General features: G+C 48.4%; 1 protein-coding gene across 1 annotated transcript in view; it reads right to left on the reverse strand.

Moving 5' to 3' along the window:
- Positions 1 to 18265, reverse strand: part of GPR179 (G protein-coupled receptor 179) — a 44707-nt gene that overhangs the window by 20999 nt on the left and 5443 nt on the right. Inside the window, exons 2-5 of the mRNA XM_019550245.1 lie at positions 13549 to 13657; positions 4676 to 4778; positions 3419 to 3636; positions 2049 to 2117 (exon numbers count right to left, since the gene is read on the reverse strand). Coding sequence (XP_019405790.1) covers positions 2049 to 2117; positions 3419 to 3636; positions 4676 to 4778; positions 13549 to 13657 — 499 coding nt within the window. The remainder of the gene's footprint in view (positions 1 to 2048; positions 2118 to 3418; positions 3637 to 4675; positions 4779 to 13548; positions 13658 to 18265) is intronic.

Consider the following 18265-nt stretch of genomic DNA (forward strand, 5'->3'; position numbering starts at 1 on the left):
ATGAGACTGCAGCCCTAGGAGAATATATATATACTAGCAAAAGCAGGCAATAGATAAGAAGGATCATAAATGCTCTGGCTTCTCCTGGGAATACCATTATTCCTTGACTGCAGGGTTTCCTGCACCTGTCCCTGAGTCAGATGCTCCTAGCTAGGGTTAGAGGTAGGGGACTAGATAGATGGTGATTCCTGAGAACCTGGCCACTCCTCCTGCTTGTATCTGTGTGCTGGCATTGCCTTGCTCAGGCAGACCCCATATGATGCCCACAGGAAAACAACTCACTTTTACCAAGGGAGAAAAGGGCCTGCATTGTTGTGTCTCCTGGTGCTGTATCCTGTGTAGCTGCCAGCACATACAGACAGGGAGGTTGAGGCACAGATTGATGACAGCCTCCCCTCAGACAATGATTCACTGTGGAAGCCAAACTGATGTACCAGAGTGTCTGACTCATGATCCCCTGCCTGAGCAACAAGGACAATACTGCCTCAGATGGAATATGACCTGGTTAGCAGGATATGTTAGAAGGGACCAGATCTGGATATCACACTGATGTGCAGCCTAGAAGCACCTAAAATGAGAACAGAGTAATGGAGCTTGGGTGATAAATTTCAGGCTCTAGTTGAGGTCCTCTAAGCCCCTTATCTGTGGCTGGATTTATGTTTCTGGGGGTCTCACACAAAGGTCTGGCCCTGCACTGTAATCTACCAGACAACCAGGCTAAAATGTGCAATGAGGATCCAGGGAACAGGGAGCAGGCTGCGTCAGAAACCAGCTAAGAGGCTTGAGGATCAGCTTCTTTTCAAAAGGTTTGTTCACTGCTCTCTGCTGTCTCTATGGCAGATGCTGCAAATCTTTCAGGAGAGAGAAGATTTAGAGGAGGATTAATTCTACTGGTCATCAGGAAAAAAGGGTTTTCAGTCCTCAAGAAGGTTTCTGCTGTGGCTGATGAAGGCCAGACTGGTGAAATTAGCAATTGGATGCCCAGGGCAAGGTCAAATTTTGTGCTGCTGTTGGTGCAGAGGAGAAATCCATATTCCTACTTAGGAAGCAAAAGTGAAGGAAGCAGTCTATCTAGCAAGCACTGCTTCCAGTGCCTGTTATGCACAGCACACAGCCTTCTCTCTGAGGTGCCCCTGATTTGCATTCTAGGCTTTCTAAGGTTGTAGGAGCACCTCTTGCCTTCCCATGCAATGGCAGTATGGTGGATCCCAGGAATTGAGGAGCCTTTGATGTCAGCGGTCTATGTACAAAATGGCCCCAGTGGAATTGGAGTTGACCTGGATCTTTACTGGGCTTTTCCTAGCTACTGCTGCATCTACAGAAGTCTTTGAGTGGAACATGGGGTTTTCTCTGACAACAGACTGAGCCTTCCCACCCTGCACAAATGGGTTCCCATGAGACAGGAGGAGTGGATCTCATCCCCAGCGGGGATGGAAATAGAGGTCTTTGTCCTTCCTCTGCTGAAACAAAGGGCTCTTATCTGTCCAGGTCAGTATTTTTTAACCTCTGATAAATCAAAAGTATGTGACACTTACAATTCAAAGGGGTCTGCACCTCCATTTGAAATTGCTAAGGGGTCCGCAAATGAAAAAAGGTTGAAATCCACCTGTCTAGGTGTTTGCACACTCTGTCTTCATCATGGTACTACCTGAGTGCTCTTACAAGGCAGCAGAGGCACTGACTGTAGAAACTAGAGAGGCAGAAGAAATTGGGACAGTGGTGCAGCTTCTGAAGCTGCAGCTTGGTGATGAGTCTGCAGCAGAGCACCAGCAGGCAGACTTAGAGCATGGCCTGGGACCTGTTTTGGTAAAGGAGGGGTTTGCGTCCTGGGGTAAAAGCGATCCATGATGGATTCGACCCCATGTGTGTGACTGAGATGGAACTGCTGGGGATCTCAGGTAATATGGCACAGGGCGGGCACAGGAAGGTCTGAAAATGGGAGAAGATGAACCTACTCCCATCCAGCCCAGCCTCCTCCTTGGAGTTGGGATTACCTAGGGGAACAAAGGGAGAGAGCATTGGCATCCATGTACAAGTCAGATACTCACAGGGAAGTAGAGAAGCAGAGATCCAAAGAGGATAGTTTCTAGCAGGATAACTCCTGATGCACGGATCCTCTAGGGAGAGAAAGAGAGAGAGGCACACACACTCACATAATAGAGGACCCATGTGGTGGGGGAATGAATCATTCAAGGGCATTGTGCCAAGGCAGAGGACAGAGCAGAATGCAAATGACATATTCTTGAATGAGCCTGTGCTGTGAGGTGCAAGGTGTTCCCAGCACCCCCCACAGGTCACCTTGTAGTGGTAGGAACATGTCTCAACAAATCAGGCTAGTCTCTATGCTACAGCTTGATTCTTGGAGTAATCCCTGGGGAAAATGAAGTGAGTTGGAAGGCATTGGGAGTGGAATTAGCCTAGTGGGATGGGTGAGACAGCCCGCCAGCAGGAGGCACCTTCTCCTATCGGAACTAAAAGTAGAAGTGTGTGGAAACCTTTCGTCTTCTAGGGGAGATCTGACTCTAAAGAAAAATGGAGGTAAGTGTCAGAAGACCAAACCGGCAACAGTAATAACGAATGAGAATGCACAGCACTTCTTAAGCATTTACGAGGAATCACAGGCTGACCATAGGCCCCTCCCACCATGAGTGGAGTAGGTCAATATTTTTATCAGCCCCATTATGGAGATATGAAAACTGAGGCTTGGGGAGGAGACATGATTGATCCAAATTTTGGGGACAGAACTGAGGTCATGTGACTTCCCCTCCTGTGCTTTAACAGCCATCCAACTGCAATGCTTGGCTGTCCTCACCTTAAAGGGACTTTGGGTTAAATTCATCCCTGTACAAGGGGCCAACAAGAAGCCTTCTGCAGAGCTGGTTTGGGACCTGAGGGGTGGGAAGGTTTGGGGTCATTTTGCCTGCATAGGGGTAAATGCCCCCTTTTCTATACAGCCAGCTTCCATGCCCCCAGCCCTGGGCCTGGTAAGTGAATTACGGCAGACATTTTATGGAGAATAAGGAGCAACATGACATGGGCTGTCTTAGTTTTGGGGGCCCAGGTGAGATACTTGTGGTCTGAATTAGTAAGGGGTGTTGACTGTGTCTAGCTTCAGTTGAAGTCAGGGCTCTGAAAATCATTCCCAAGAGGGCTCACGTCAGGTACCCAACGTGACTTGGCATCAGAGCACAGGTGGGAACATAGCTGTCTCTGTCCCCATGCCTGTGCTCAGGCCACTACACAAGGTCTCTTTCTTGTAAGGTATTGAGAAGAACTCAGGCCATATGCTCTGTGGGTCCCACAGGAGGCACCGCAGAGAGGTGATGTGCCCAGGGCTGAGTATGTTTGAGTCCCTGATAGCAGAGCATAGGGGCGCCACAGTGAAACCCAGTTCCTCAGTGAGAGCTTGTTGCCTTGCCTTGCTCTTTCTAAAGTGGTAGGAGATCAGCATACTGAGAAAGACAGCCAGCATGCAGAAGGCTTGGCAAGAGAGGACGGCAGCCCGCAGGGACCAATCCTCCTGGATCAAACACGGGGTGTCGTCCACACACGTCACGCATCCCTCCTGGCAGGGGCGGCACTCCAGCAAATTCCCGGGACTCACTTCTCCATATTGAGATGAGCTTTTCTCTATCCCTGGACAGAAAGGGAATGCGTGAGAGGCTTACAATAGCTCTGTATGGCTTTTATCTCTTGCCATCAATTTCACTCAGACAACAGAACTCAGGGCTGATGTTCTTGCACCTTCCAGGACCAAACAGGGGTAAAATCCCGCTTTTCAGAGCTGGGGGCATTTCCCGCTTCCTTTGCAATCCTTTTGCATGCATGGTGCATGGTGTTTAAGGTAAAAGAAGGTGATTTGGCTTTTCTTCTGTCTTTGGCCTCTCAAGGATGCAGTGTGCATACACAGGTCCTTCCACGTGTGATGTGAAGTTGGCTTAATGAGTTTGGTTTAATTTGACCCACTAATTCCCACCTGTGCGTGTGCCTGCAGCTCTTCCTCCCTCACTGGAGTGCAGGGAGGGGCTCTGATTCTGGGCTAATGTGGGAGGTATGAGAAGCACGTTCCCCCAGATAGCATTTGGGTGGAAGATTGACCCAGGGTTAAGGCTAAATGAGGAGGTAGATCAGGCAGAACCCCAACATCCGGTCTCTTCCCTTGCATGTCATTCCAGCACATGGAATTGCAGCTGTGAGAGGGCAATACATTGGGCATGTCAGGTGCTTTGAATGCCTTGTGATTGCTAGGTATGATGCTCTGGACTTGCCGCATGAAGCAGCTGGGAAGGAAGGCTGGTACTGTGGCTAATAAGGCACTAACCAGGTGCTGGGAGGCATGGGTTTCAAAGTCTGATGCAATACTGATGCAAGTCCTCTAGGGGATGAAAATGCCTAATTCCCATGCACTTCAATGGGCACCGCTGTAACCTGACAAAAAATCTGGCCCTTCCCCAGCTTTGTGCCTCAACTCCCTACTAGTAAAATGGGATAACAGCACTTCCTCCCCACCTCACCAAGGTATGCGTGTGTTGGAAGAGGGCTCAGATACTGCTGTAAGGTGGAGTGGGAAGAGCTGAATATCTAGTTTTGCCACTATATTGTAGGTGTGACTCGAGAGCCAGCCAAAGCCCAGTTGACAGGACAAGACAGAAGGCCGGGGAGAGTGGCTACCTACCAGGCTGGGCAGTGATGGGAGACCTGCTTGCACCGTAGAACCCTGGCTTGCACAGGCAGAGGTACCTTCCAAGAACAAAGCCACGGTTTTCCTGGGGGACGCACTAAACAGAGCACATGATAGCACGTAAGTTTCATGCATCCCCTGCCCTGTACAGCCCCATGCACCTAAAGGTTGAAGCTCTGGCCATTTCCAACACCTGCTGGGTGTTCCCACCTCCTAGGCACCCTCATGGACTGCCCCACCCTGTTCAGTTCAGCCCCAGTCTCCCTGCCAGTTTATTTCTGGAAAGCAGTGGTTAAACATTTAAGAATTAAAAGCAAAAGCCCAATGCTCAAATCCCCTCCTAAAACCTAAATGGACACCTAATGCTGCAAAGCACACTAATCCCCGAGAGACAAATCCCACTGAGCGATTGCTAGCATGACAGCGAAAGCAGGGTGCCTGCAGCCTGCTGAGAGCTGCCCTGCTAATGCCAGGGGGCTGGAGACCCCTTAAACCTAAGCCAACAAAGGAGAAGTAGGACAGCCTGTCTGCAAGGGGAGAGCTGGGAGTGGTTCAGGAGCTGAGGAAAGGGCTGGTGGGGTAGTGGAAAGCCCACTGCTGCTCTCATAAACCTCCAGGCAGAATAGCTGTGGGTGGTAGGTCTCTCTGGCACTCATACAAGGAAGAGGAACTGACCTTATGAATTCACACTACAGGGGTTGTGCTTCAGAGCTCCTTTGACCTTTTGGCTAGGGGCACGTGAGACTAGGTGGCATGTGAACTCCAAGGCCTCTGGGCTTGGGGCTTGCATGTAGGATGCCTGTCATGGATTTGGGAGTATCTGAGGCCCCAGGCTGAAGAGTCCAGGAGGTAAGATACTTGCCAGTGGTAGCACCACACAGACGTGAATAATCAAGCTCTGCTTAGTTGACACAAGCTGGAACTAATTTGGCCCGAGATATCAAATGAAAAAAAAAAAAAGAAAGAAAGAAGGGAGGGAGGTGGTAGTGGAGGCAGAGGTAGGCAGGGGTGAAGTGGGGTGCAGTTTGTGATGAGAATGGAGACTGGAAGAGACCCTGAGTTAGACACCGAGTATAAATCTCTTCTCTAACATGCCTCCTTGCTGCTCAGCTGTAGTCTGTTGATCCAGTGTAGCTGACTCTGGCATGGGGCAGAGGACAGTCTCCCCCACAACCGCCTTCATCTATTCTCTTTCCTGGCTTCTTTCCTTCCCTGCAGATCAACACCTGGTCCCCACACACTTTGGCAGACAGTTGCACTGCTGGCTCACAGAGCCTGTGGATACTGCTTTTTCCACACAGCAATTCTGCACTGCAAGGCTGAAGTCAATCTGCCCTCCTACTGCGATGGCCATGTGTCTTGTGCCTTGACCTGGCATGAGGCAGAAAGGGAATTAGGTCTGCTTAGTAATATCCAGTTTCTTTTGCCATCCAGGCAGGGTCGCCTGTGCTATAAATGGAGCTGGCCATTAAAATGTTCATTGAAGCATCATCAAAATACCATTTTGCTGAAACTGAAGTTCCCTGCCAGATCATGTCCCTTTGGGTGAAATTTTCCACTGCGGGGGGCAGAGGAGGGAGGAGGATGTTTGCAGTTATTTTGACAGTGTCTTTTCTTCCAGGGAATCTTGACATTTCCCAATTTGCATCTGCTCTAGAACTGGGAAATGTTAAGCTTTCCTACTTGAGAAATTCCAAATTTCAACCCTAGCTCGAGCAGTAAACTTACACCTTTTGAGGAAGAGACTATAGCAGTAGTTCCACAGCCCAGTGCAAAGCCATCATACAGTTGCTTTTGATCACTGGTCTGGAAACTGGAAACGAAGGTCCTGGAGCTCTCTGCTTTCCATCCTAGGGCTCTTCCTAGCCATGTCAAGGGCCCCATCTGTGATTTCTCCCTTGAGATATATCCAATAGGGTCTTTGTTACCCTGTAAACCCTTTTGGGCAAGGTGGCACCTTCTAACTAGTTCAGAAAAACAAGACCTTGTCATGGCATCTGACAAAGTAGGCTATGAAAGCTTAAGTCTCTCTGAGTGTGTTAGTCTATAAGGTGCCACCCTTCCCTGCATTCAGCCTAACTTCAGGGCTAACTACCTGTCTGTGTATCCCCTTCTGTTCAGGTCAGTGTGTCAGTATGTGTTGTCTCTCTCTCTTCAGGGACAGTGACTGGTTCTCTGGGTCTGCGATTACAGAAGTAGCATTTTAACTTGTGGAACTACTTCAAAAGCAGACAGGAAACAGGGAATCTAGAACAAGCCCTCTATGCGAAAGCAGCTATAGGTGCCTCTGGGCAACTGGGTCCCAATCTCAACCCCCTGAGTCCACCAGAAGAGATGCAAAAGGGGGTGTGAGAGAAGTACAGACCAGATGGGGGGCACTCAACCAGAAACCAAGATGCCTGGGTTCACACAGATTCAAGAATTGTAGGGCTGGAAAGGACCCCATGAGATCATCTCTTCCCTCAGATCTGTCACTGCTCTGCTATGTGACTCTGGGCGAGTTGCTTCTTCTTTGTACTGCACACCCAGCAATTCAGGCCAGAGACTGTCTCTTACCACATGTTTGTACACTTGGACCCCTGGTCTCGGCTGTGGATGGTACTCATCCACTTTTGGCAATAGCAAGCTGGGGACTATCAGCTTTGTCCTGTAGCTTCACACACTGATCATGGAGGACTATGGCCACACAGGTAACTGGGATGGAGCTGTGCCATGAGTAGGAGGAGCCAAGTAACCACAAAAAAGTGTTGGCAGAGGTTGAAGCCATGGATAGAAGGGAGTGGATATGCTGGCAATAAACCATACTCACTTTGTGCGGGGTGCGGGGGGGGATGGAATAGGGGCCAGGCATAGGGGCAGAGGAGCCATGACAGACAGGAGCAACCATAGCTCATGAAATACTCCTGGGCTGTATGAACAGAGATGTCTGAGCTGTGGTGATGAAGGGCACAGGCAGGGCGGCAGCACTCTTACCCTGGGGTTCCAAAGCCCCATATGCCTTCCGCCACCTCCACCCCTACCCCGACACCCTCACTTTGCTCTTGGGTGCCCACCATCTCCCCCTCCTCTGGTATCCAGGTTCTGCGCTTTCACTCTCTCCCTGGTGGTGGTGGTGGTGGTGGTGTGTGTGTGTGTGGGGGGTGTTAATCAGAGTGCATTAACCCTGCAAACACTATTAGGAGCCTTTACATAGCATTGCAGTAATTCAAAGGAAGTCTTTTAATTACACACACACAGGGATCTACAAGTCTGTGGTATTTACCCAGCATGGGAGAGAGGAGGGCGAAAAGAGAAGCAGGGCGAGGTGCAACTCATTAATTAACAATGCTAGGCCGCTTCCTTTCTTTATTTTAATGTATTATTAAATGTAAAGAAAAGGGCCAGGGATGGGGAGGGGGCACCTCGCTGTGCTCATCAGTTACCCTGGAGGCTTCAGGAGACCAAATTGGACATTAGATCCTGAGAACTGAATCGCTTAATCCCCAAATTATTAAACTAAATTAAAACAATCAGGTGGATCTCTGCCATCCTCTTCCTGTTCTCTGTATTGGCTTTGCCCTTTCTTGCTATGCAGAGGGATTTGAGAGAGAGCTCCCAGCAGGCCAGGATAGAGGTGGATGCTCAGTGTGGTGTCAGAGATGCTCCCAAGCATGTTAAGCCCCCCTCCCTGCCCCACACCTTGAAATCATTCTAATCTGATATCTCTATTCATCTAATCATGTGGGTGCCAGCTGTGTTGCTGTGTCAAAGGTGAGCTGTGGAGTGAGGTCTCCTCACTTTGTTCTACACCTGTCCCTGGCAGTAGTGTAACTAGGAGTGAATAAGCAGGGCACCAGCCCCTGGTGCTGCTTTAGAGGGGGCACCAGAATGGCAGCCTGTGGGGAGTGCATGCCATGGCAGCAGTAGGCGGGGATGTCTTTGAGTCTTGGGTCAGGTATGGTTCTCCAGTGCTGGTACCCCCAACTACCCTCCCCTCTGTCTGGGGTACAAACATTTCTAGTTGTGCCTCTGCATCTTGTTCCAGTTTTCTAGATGAAAACGGACAAGGCAGGAAGGCCTTAGCGGCTACGGGGTTGGGATTCAGGAGACCGGGGGACAGCTTTGCTTTGCCACAGGTCAGTCACTGGGGGTAGGTCTCCACTATCTCCTCACTGCTCCCAAGACCATGACTGAGAAGCAAGCTTTCTGCTTTATCACTCCAGCTATTCTAAAAGAATGTCTGTTCTCAAAAAAACATCTTGGCAGTTGCTATATGGAGGAGGCCCAAGGACCCTTTCAGCATCTCACTTTTGAGTGTGTTCCAGGGAGTAGCACTGGTCACTCCCATCTTAAGTTCTACTTATCTTAAGTTCTGAGAACAGGGTAGCACTGAGCTCTGCTAGCTACCCCAAAATCTGTGCAGGGTCTTGGGAGGTAATGCTGAACACTGTTCTGCTGTGGGCTACCTCGTTTTACCATATTGTTCTGATTATAAGTTGACCCTGCATATAAGTTAACCCACACTTCCAGGTTCCTTTTTAGGAAAAAACAGCATTGTCCCTGAATATAAGGCAACAACTGAAGATCAATACATTGAACTGCTGCTGTCCTTACAAAACTCCCACAGGAGAATTTTAGCTGCCATACGTTTTAGCTGGTAGAGGGAAGAACATCTCGCTCCCACAGGGAAACAAATAACCAAGGAACAGATGCAAAGGGTTAAATGCACTAAAGTTGCTAAAATAAAAGCACCACTGAAAATATTTCTGACTGGGCTTTTTTCACTGCATGCACAGAAATACTGCAAGTACAAAACTCGAGACTCTCAAGGTTCCAATTATAGGCTGAGTCCACAAAGTCAAGGGAGATCTTTATAGTTTATTCCGAGGGGAAAAAAAAAGGTGGGCTTATAATCAGAACAGTATGGTAGTTAGCTTAACGCTCTAACCACATACCAATCAGGGCTTCTAGTAGAGGTGATATATTTTATTAGACCAACAAGACTTTTGCAAAAAAATTCTTTAATTGCAAGCTTTTGGGCACAAACATCCTTCATCAGACATCAGAGAAAAGGCTGTAAAAGTTCTCCTAGGTAGAAATGAAAGTTCGTATTTCATAGGATTTCACAGAGGAGTCAATAGATGGAAAACTCTTCTGAGCAGGCAGTTCTTAGCTGGTAAGGAGTCTCTCAGCTCTTGTAAGGCTCTATGATGATGCAAATTACCTTGAAACAAAGGCAGGAGCAGTATCTCAGGTTTCAGGTGGTCAGAGGTGTTTGCAATTAAAGAAATTCTTTTGCAAAAATATTGTTAGTTTAATAAAAGATACTATGAGCCCTGATTGCTTTTTTCTCTAGACCAATATGGCTACAACCTGGATACCTAACTGCATACCAGTAATTTACAGCCAGCTCAGATAGGTGTACACTAGCTGCAGTCACATCTTTGCATTGCATTGTAGACACACCCCTGGTCTCTGTGCCTTACTCATCCACCAAGTGTGTATAATAGTCTTTCCTTTGTCTGTCCTGCCTATTTAGACTGTAAACTGCTCAGGGCACGGTCATCTTTTGCAAAGTGTTTTAAAGTGCCTTGCACAGTGGAGCCCCAATCTCAACTGGGTCCTTTAAGATGTACTGTAACATATAAACAGTGGTGATTTTCAAACCATAGCTGATGTACCTACATGAAGTGTAAATATGTATGTGTGTGTGCATGCACAAAATGTGACACTTTTTTATGACTCTGAGATGTGAGGGTGGAAGCCAGGGAAGGGGAGTGCATGGGACAGTCTGACCAGGACTGGCTCCAGGTTCTGGTTAACTGTGTGAATGCACGTGCAACCATACCCGTTGTGTGGATTAACTCCTCTGTTTTGCATCAGGCATCTGGCACGTGATGGAGAAGCCAGGTCTGTAGGGTGGTGACTGACCAGTCAAGGTTCACAAACTTGGCATGGCTCTCCTTGACTTTGTTTGCCCTTTGAATGGACTCTTCTCACAGAAACCCCTCTGAAGAGAAGGGTGTTGTCCAGTATCTGTGCATAGAGCTGGGTCAGCCCCTGTTTCTCCTTCTCACCAAAGAGGGAAGAATCTGTTTCAGAGCCTTTCCTAAGCCAAGGAGCAACTCCAGGACTATCAGGGGAAATGGAGTCAGGCACAATGGATGTGGACCCAACCAGGGCTGCACCACAGGGGGTAAAATTGGAGTGAGGTGGGGGCAACATTCAGGGATTGTCTATGTTCTCTAAGTCTTTAACTCTTTGGTGTGTTAGGAGTCACGTGTGGATGGATTAGGAAATCTCTTGGCTAAGCCTGCATCTCTGGTTTACTGACAGGTGGCTCCTGGAAGGGTAACTAAAAACCAGAGTTCCCACAACCAGATAGAAGGTCTCTGGGTAGTGCAGAGACATCTGTGCAACGGCAGGCTGGGAAGCCTGTGGCACTGGTCAAGAGCTTCACAGGAGCCAACTGTGGAGCCCCACTGTCCTAGAGTGGTGGCAGGCAGAGACTCAGTTTGGGGAGGGGGTGAAGCTGGGAGAGCCAGAGATGGGAGCAGTGAGCAGTCACTGGCTGGGCCTGGGGAACTTGGCAGCATATGAGATTCAGTGTTCAGGTCCTCAAGTCACCACACTGCTCTGTTCTGAGAGTAGGAGGGGGACCCCGGTCACGACAGGTGGCTCTGAGCATCAGCAGTGGGGTGCTGAGTAGTCACTCCTTGCTCCTGCTATTAATCAGGTTAATTACAGTGGTAGCTAGATACTGGCTGAAACTGGGCCCCCAGATCATGAGTGAAGCCCCATCTGAAGGGCTTACAGTCCAAATAACCAAGGCAAACACAGAGTTGGGGGGGAAGAAAGGGACCCACCAGCAGGGCTGTCAGTGTGATAAATGGTCCATGATTCCTTTTGGGGTAGGGCTTGCAGGAGAAGAGCTTAATGGAAAGAGAAGTTGCCATTGTGGGGGAAAAGTGAAGGACGCATTGAGGCAGATGTCAGGGCAGGTGAGGGGTGTGGGCAAGGCCTGAAGGCCAGCAGTTCAATTCTAGTTCAGGCCAGGTGTACCTCAAGACTGTGACTATCCATGGTCTGTTTCAGAGGCCTGCACAGGAGGATTTGATAGTCTCAGGTTCATTTCCTACGCAACAGGAGTTGACATTACAAAAAAGCCTCCTCCAGCTGACTGATCTCAGCAGAGGCACCAAGAATCAAACAGGCCTTTGACTCTGAGTCCCCCACCCCTGCCCCCAGTGACCTCCCTTCCCAGTCAGTGTGCGCGTACATTTGATAGGCAAGGTGATAGAAATAGGTGTCATGTCAGGACCCAGGGGGTGGGTAGAGAAGGAATTGGCTCTTTGGGAATGTCTAGCCAGTGCCTTTCACCATGAGATCCTAATGGGGAAAGCAAACTCAGCTGTGATCTGACTAGTCCCTAGTTCATCATACCTGGCATTTTATATGAGCAGATATTAACTCATTTATCTTTGCAATGCCCCTGAGAGGTAGGAAATCAAGATTTTCCCCCCTCAAGAGACAGGTAGAACCACTGGGAAGATGAGGAGATTGTTTCAAAGCTGCACCATGAGGGAGTGAGAGAGCCAGGAGCTCTTGACCCTTAGCACTATACTTGTTCCTTCAGGCCATGCTGGAGGCAGGGGTCCAGGTCGTTGGGCCAGTAGCCTGCTTCTCCAGAGGCCTGAATTCCTTTTTCTTCCCTGCTACAAAGTTTATGGGTAACCCACTTCTAAGTGCATGTTTTTTGCAAAAATATATTAGCTCACTTGGGGCAGACAGCTAATCTTTTAGCTTTCAGCTAATGGCTACAGTGTCTTTCTGCTACAAAAAGCTGTTGGGCCCTTAAATGGTAATTAAGACATAGCAACGTGGGGTAAAACTTGTGGAAAGCAAGGAGATTGCTAGCTTCTTCAACTTAAGATACCACTGTTTTTTGCAGTGAAGACATCTTTCATTGCCCTGGCCCTGAACTGTCTTTGAAATGGGGATAACTGCTCTTTTTGCCTTTCAGGGAACAAAATATATTAAAGCTTTGGGGTGCCTGGACACAGGCCAGTAAAGTTGCAAAGAGATTATTCTACTCAGTGGGGTCCTTATTTGAGGGATTATGTGCAGGAGACGGCTCTGTTTCTGGTGGCTTTTCAAACGCCCACTGCATTTGCTCAGAAACTTCTAGCATAGGGCTTATTTTTGGCCAGTAGCTACATAATGTTGAGCTGCAGCATCTGGTCTGATGGCTATAAGCCACTGCTGTCTCTGGAGGCAGCTGTCTGGGAATGGAAGGGGCTTCCTAAGGAGGCATGTTACACTCTGAGTCTCATGGCCAAAAGGAGAAAAAAAAGGCTTAAATGGAGATTTGCACAATGAAGCTTATCAGCTGTGAGGCAGGGAGCAGCTGAAATAAGCAGATGGGTCAGCAGCAGAGGGGGGAACCTTGTCATATGAACCTGGGAGAGGAAGCAACACAGGAAAGAGGAAAGACTCTTGGAAGAGGAGTCAATCTGCAAGGAGGTATCATGTCATCAAGGGTTAGAAGCAAATGGGTCTGGGTCAGTCCTTGCTGAGGTCAGATGGGGTCTTTCTGTTGGCTCTAGGGAGCTCTGATCAGGACCTAGCAGCATCAGGGGAGAAAATTCAGTTACACTGTAGTTTCCATCCCCACTCTCACCAAGCTGAAATCCCATATCAGAGTGTAGGGACACCCTGGGATGGTTTAGTCAAGAAGCTGGACTTATGAGGTCCCTTCCAGTCCCATTTTCTTAGGATCCTAGATCTGAGCTGGGCATGGGAGGGACACTGTCTGTTCCTTTGTGATGAGCTTGAGAGTACCTAGGAAGTGGTTGTGAAAGCAGTGCAGGGAACGGGGGGGGCTTTACCTGCGTGCTGTTGAGATCACAGCGGTGTGTATCCGAGAACCAGCCTGTCCCTCTGGCACACTGGTTGATGTCCACATTTTGAAGCTTGATGTCCATTCTCACCACTCCCCTGCAACAAAGGTGCAATGGTGAGGCATGGGCCCTAGGAATACTGGAGATCTGAGCCTCATTCCACCCTCTCTTGCCACCTGTGGGGTCCTGTCATAGCCTGAGGTCAGAGAGGTCCAGAATGGGCTCTGTTTTGCACGCACTGTCCATGCTGATTTCAAATCATTCACATGCACAAGGCAGGGACTGCAGCTAAAACAATCTTTGAATGCATCAGAGCTGGAGATGCTAGGGCCCAGGAGCTCCATGCTCTCATACACCCCTGCTCAGTGCTTTGCCAGGGAGGGCACAGGGCAAAGCTGGACAGAGGCTTATTGTGCTGGTTCTACTGTCCATGCCACCTGCATAGGCACACGTATGGTAGAAGCAGGGTCACAGCCACAGAAGCTCCTGCCATCTTGGAACTGTAGTGGTCCTTATAGTTGGTCTGTGGCCTGGTATTGGGAATAGAGGATTTCTTTCACCTATGTCCCATGACTCAAGCTGTAAGTGCAGGCTCTAAGCTGAGAACAAGCGCCCAGGACAGTAGGAGGTGATGTGCTCTAGCTGCAAGGTCATTGGCCTTGGCCAGGTGAAAACTGGGTCCTAGTCTTGGCTTTGGCACTGATGTGCAGTGTGATTTAAGGCAAGTCCATTTCATTCTGTGTGCCTCAGTTTCCTGCCCATCAATTGATGTGTCTATGCTGTGTCTTATGCAGCAGGGTCCAGATCTTGACTGGAGCATCAGCTGTTCCCAAACTGTAAATAATCATCATGTTTCAGGCTGCTGCCACATGCCAATTGCAAAAACTAAACATCAGCTGGAAATGAAGTCCCCCCCTCAGGGTGAAATTTACTTGTAGGTGCCAGGTGTCATGCCAGGTGAACCATCAAAAGTAGGCCTAAGATGTGCCTGGCTTCTGTACAGCCAGGGTGGGCAGAAGGGTTCTCAACCTGTTTGCAAAGTGCATTGAGGTTTATAAAGGAAAGGGATTAGGAGTGTGCACAGAAGAGCTCTTGTCATCAGTGTAGCTGTGCATGCGTCTTTGTCTGGCTGTGTGTATGTGAGTAGGATCCAATCTGTAGGGGAGGACAGTGGGAGGTTACAAGGCAGATAAGTAAAATGGGATTCATTAGAATTAGAGTCCATCAGAGCAAATTCCCCTTGGTTATGCCTCTGAAAGCTCACTGACTTTGGTACAGTTGTGCTGCTGTAATTGAGGACATTGCAGGGCCCCCAAGCATCAGAACTAACAAGAGGCTGTCCAGTGAGGGTGAATTTAGTGATGAAATAGTTAGACAGGAAAAGGAAGCAGCCAGGGCATGGATGTGTGGATAGACAGACGTGAAGATCTTCTATTACATGCGTTGATGGTAGGCAGATAGATAGATCAAGATATCTGGAGAGCAATGTGTCATTACTAGAGAGATAGAGATAGAGAGGGAGGGAGTGTATGGGGACAGAGAGAAACACAAGTAGGTAGATACAGGAGGTGTATGGGGATGGATGGATGGATGGATATGGATCAGCATATATGATAGGCCAAGAGGCAGACCTATCCATGGAGCAACATACAGGATAGGTAGACAGCCAGCCAGTCTATACCCATGCAGTTCTGCTCAGATAGGGGCCATCCATTATTTAGTATTGGTTGCTGACCCATTTTTCATGCGGAAGATGAAAGCAGCCTCCTTTCCCTTTTGTATGTCTCTCTTCCTTGTTACCCCCAGCCTGAGACAGACAGCATCCTTTCATCTGTCTGGATCCCAAAACTGACAGGCAAGGGAGGATCCAGAGCCTCCTGTGCAGCCTCAGCTGGGCTAAGGGACTGTTTGTTATTAAACAAACACCACTGGCAGGGCAAGCAGTGTGGGCCATGGAGCAGGCCTCTGCCAGCTTCAGGCCAGCTGGCATGGTGGGCTCCCATGGCCCACTCCCAGTGCAGTGAATGGAGCTGAGATTTAGTGCCTACTGACTGCTTAGCCTGGTGATGTATCTTCAGCACAGCTGTTCCAGAGACTGCACTTCCTGACGTGGAGAGAAGCAGGCAAAAACAACTACCTTTCTATTTATATCACCTGCCTTGGGCCGCAGCAAGAAGCAGGGGTGGGTGTTGGGAGAGAGAAAAGGTGCAGGGAGAAACACAGCCTGAATAAGGGCAGCATGATGGCAGATCCCCCATCAGCTGCACAATCTGTCTGTCTAGTGCTGTGACAGACATAACTAGCTCCTGCTGCAGGCAGGAAGGTTGATGAGTTTCTTAATTATAAACATCATTTAAATGTATTTCTTGGTACTACAGTGTCTTAAAGGAACCCAAGCCTACATTGAGCTCTGAGTGTGCTGGGATCTGTTGCAGGATCAGAGCCTCAAGTCTTACATTTAGGTTATATCAAAAACATCAATCAGTTGATCCCTCCCCCCACCGAATACCAACCTTTTTAAAGAACCTAAAAGCCACAAAAGCAAGTTTCCATGGTGTTGTTAATGTCCAATGACATGAAATTAAAAGGGTGTGTACTGTAGCTTGGTGAAAGGGCATTTGACTGAAGATCAGGAGTTCCCTGTTTCAAATCTGGGCTCAAATCTCTTTCAAAGCCTATAGCCTCTTGGCAGTAGTCCATCCCTTAGAGTGCTGTAGCTGAGGTCACAAGCCCAAGACTGGTGTCCACCTGCCCTCTGGCTGCTTCCTTTGGTTTATACAGGAATGATCCTGTCTTGAGCAAGGGGTTAGAGTAGGTGACCTCCAGAGATCCTTTTCAGCCCTTCCTTTCTATGATTCTATGATTTATTATTTTCTTTTAGAAATGTGGGAGGGGAATGAAGGAATTAAATGCATCCTTGCAGGATTTGCCAACTCTACACTGCAGTCTTGTGAGATGGGCACTGATCTGGGGGCCTGCATAGAGCAGGGGGAGTCTGATTAAAGACCATAAGTGAAACCGAGGTGTTTGAAGCATCTGGGCTGAGGTAGGTATCAAATGTGAACAAAAGGCAGGAGTGATGGAAACCTTGGAAGGTTTTAGACCCAGCTAGAGAAAGCCTTGGCTGGGATGATTTAATCAGGGATGGTCCTGCTTTGGGCAGGGGGTAGGTACCTTCCAACCCTAATTTGCTATGATTCTATGATTATATGAAAGTGGGAGTTGTAAGAGATTAATTAGCTTTAGGTGTTTGCATTTATTACTTTGAGGAAAAGATAGGTGCATGCTTCTTTTATCTGGGGGACAAATTCTGAACTAGTTCCTCAGACAAAAGTCACTGTTGGAAATGCATCAGTTTTTTTGCCTGGGTAAGTCCCCAGTAAAAGCTTTCTAGCTATCTGAGGGCTTTGGTTGCTTCCTATCATCATGGTCATGAAGACCTGTCACAGAAAATATAGTGGCAATAGTAATGTCCCCAGTGTACTTTCTGGAGTCTCTGACTCTTCTCTCTTTCTAGGGCATAAAATCTCTGCTCGGAGGGACTCCAGTAGGTCTTTAAGCAGGAAAACGTACCAAGTTGTTCTCACTGATCTGACTGTAAATGGAAATGCTGTGGAAAGACTCAGTAATGCATTTAGGGTTAGATGCTTTGAATACCAGTGCTAACCAGTCCCCATGAAGGAGCAGACCCCCTGGTACCTCATTTATTTAAAGAGAGCATTGCTAAGTTGGATGAGGACCCTGATTTAAAGGGTGATCCCTGGCTTAAGACTTAGGAGCCCTGAGTTCAAGTTCTGGCTCAGTCACAGACCCTCTGTGATCTTGATCAGGTCACTGGGCCTGTAACCAAAATCCACCCAAGTCTCAACCTTCTCCCCTGAGTAGTGGAGATAGTGCTTCTCTACTGCCCAAGGTTAAAATAATCAACTCTCAGGATATGGTGTTGCTCTGGCAGCCTCTTAGGGCTGCCACTATGCCAAGAAACTGGAAAAAAGTGATTGCTTCCTTAATCTCCAGGGAAGAAGGTGTCTTGGAACCTCTGCATAGCTAACCACAGTGGTGATCCCAGGTCTTCCCATATCAGCTAAATGGCTTCTTCATATGCAAAACAATAAGGTAAGATCATTTATGGTGAGATCCCAGATACAGGAACATCAAACAGGGATATGTCTTTAACCCCTCTCATTCCCTCCTCACCAAAGTCAGAGGTATAACTAGAGGTGGGCTGTTTTGGGGCAAAATATCTCTTCCTTTTTTTTCCCCACCAACACAGGTGTCAAGTGACCGTTTAAACACTAATTTTCAGCAGCAAAAAGAACTGACATTTTCCCCCATAGCAGCAAATCTTCGGTTGCTGCTCCTGCACCAGACATCACCACTGCTGTTTCATCCTCCCCCTGCCAGATGTGGAGCTGTTGCAGTGAAGGTGTAGGGTGTGTGGGTGGGCCAACAGGAGAGAGGCTCCATTCCAGTTCCACCCCCTTAGGCATCAGGGGTTTGTGCCCCACTTGCTTACCCCTTACTGTGCTACTGCTCCAAGTTATCAATATTCATTATAACCAAATCAGCAAATACTCATTTATCTAAGAGAGGTATCAGAAGTAACCACTGCATCTTTCCTTTGAGGTTCCTGAGAGACCAGCAACCATCTTTATATAACAGGTGTCAAACACACAAATGGTTTCCTCCTCCAGTGGGGCTCCTG

Source organism: Crocodylus porosus, unplaced genomic scaffold, assembly GCF_001723895.1.
Source record: "Crocodylus porosus isolate Cpor-Errol unplaced genomic scaffold, CroPor_comp1, whole genome shotgun sequence".
NCBI lineage: Eukaryota > Metazoa > Chordata > Crocodylia > Crocodylidae > Crocodylus > Crocodylus porosus.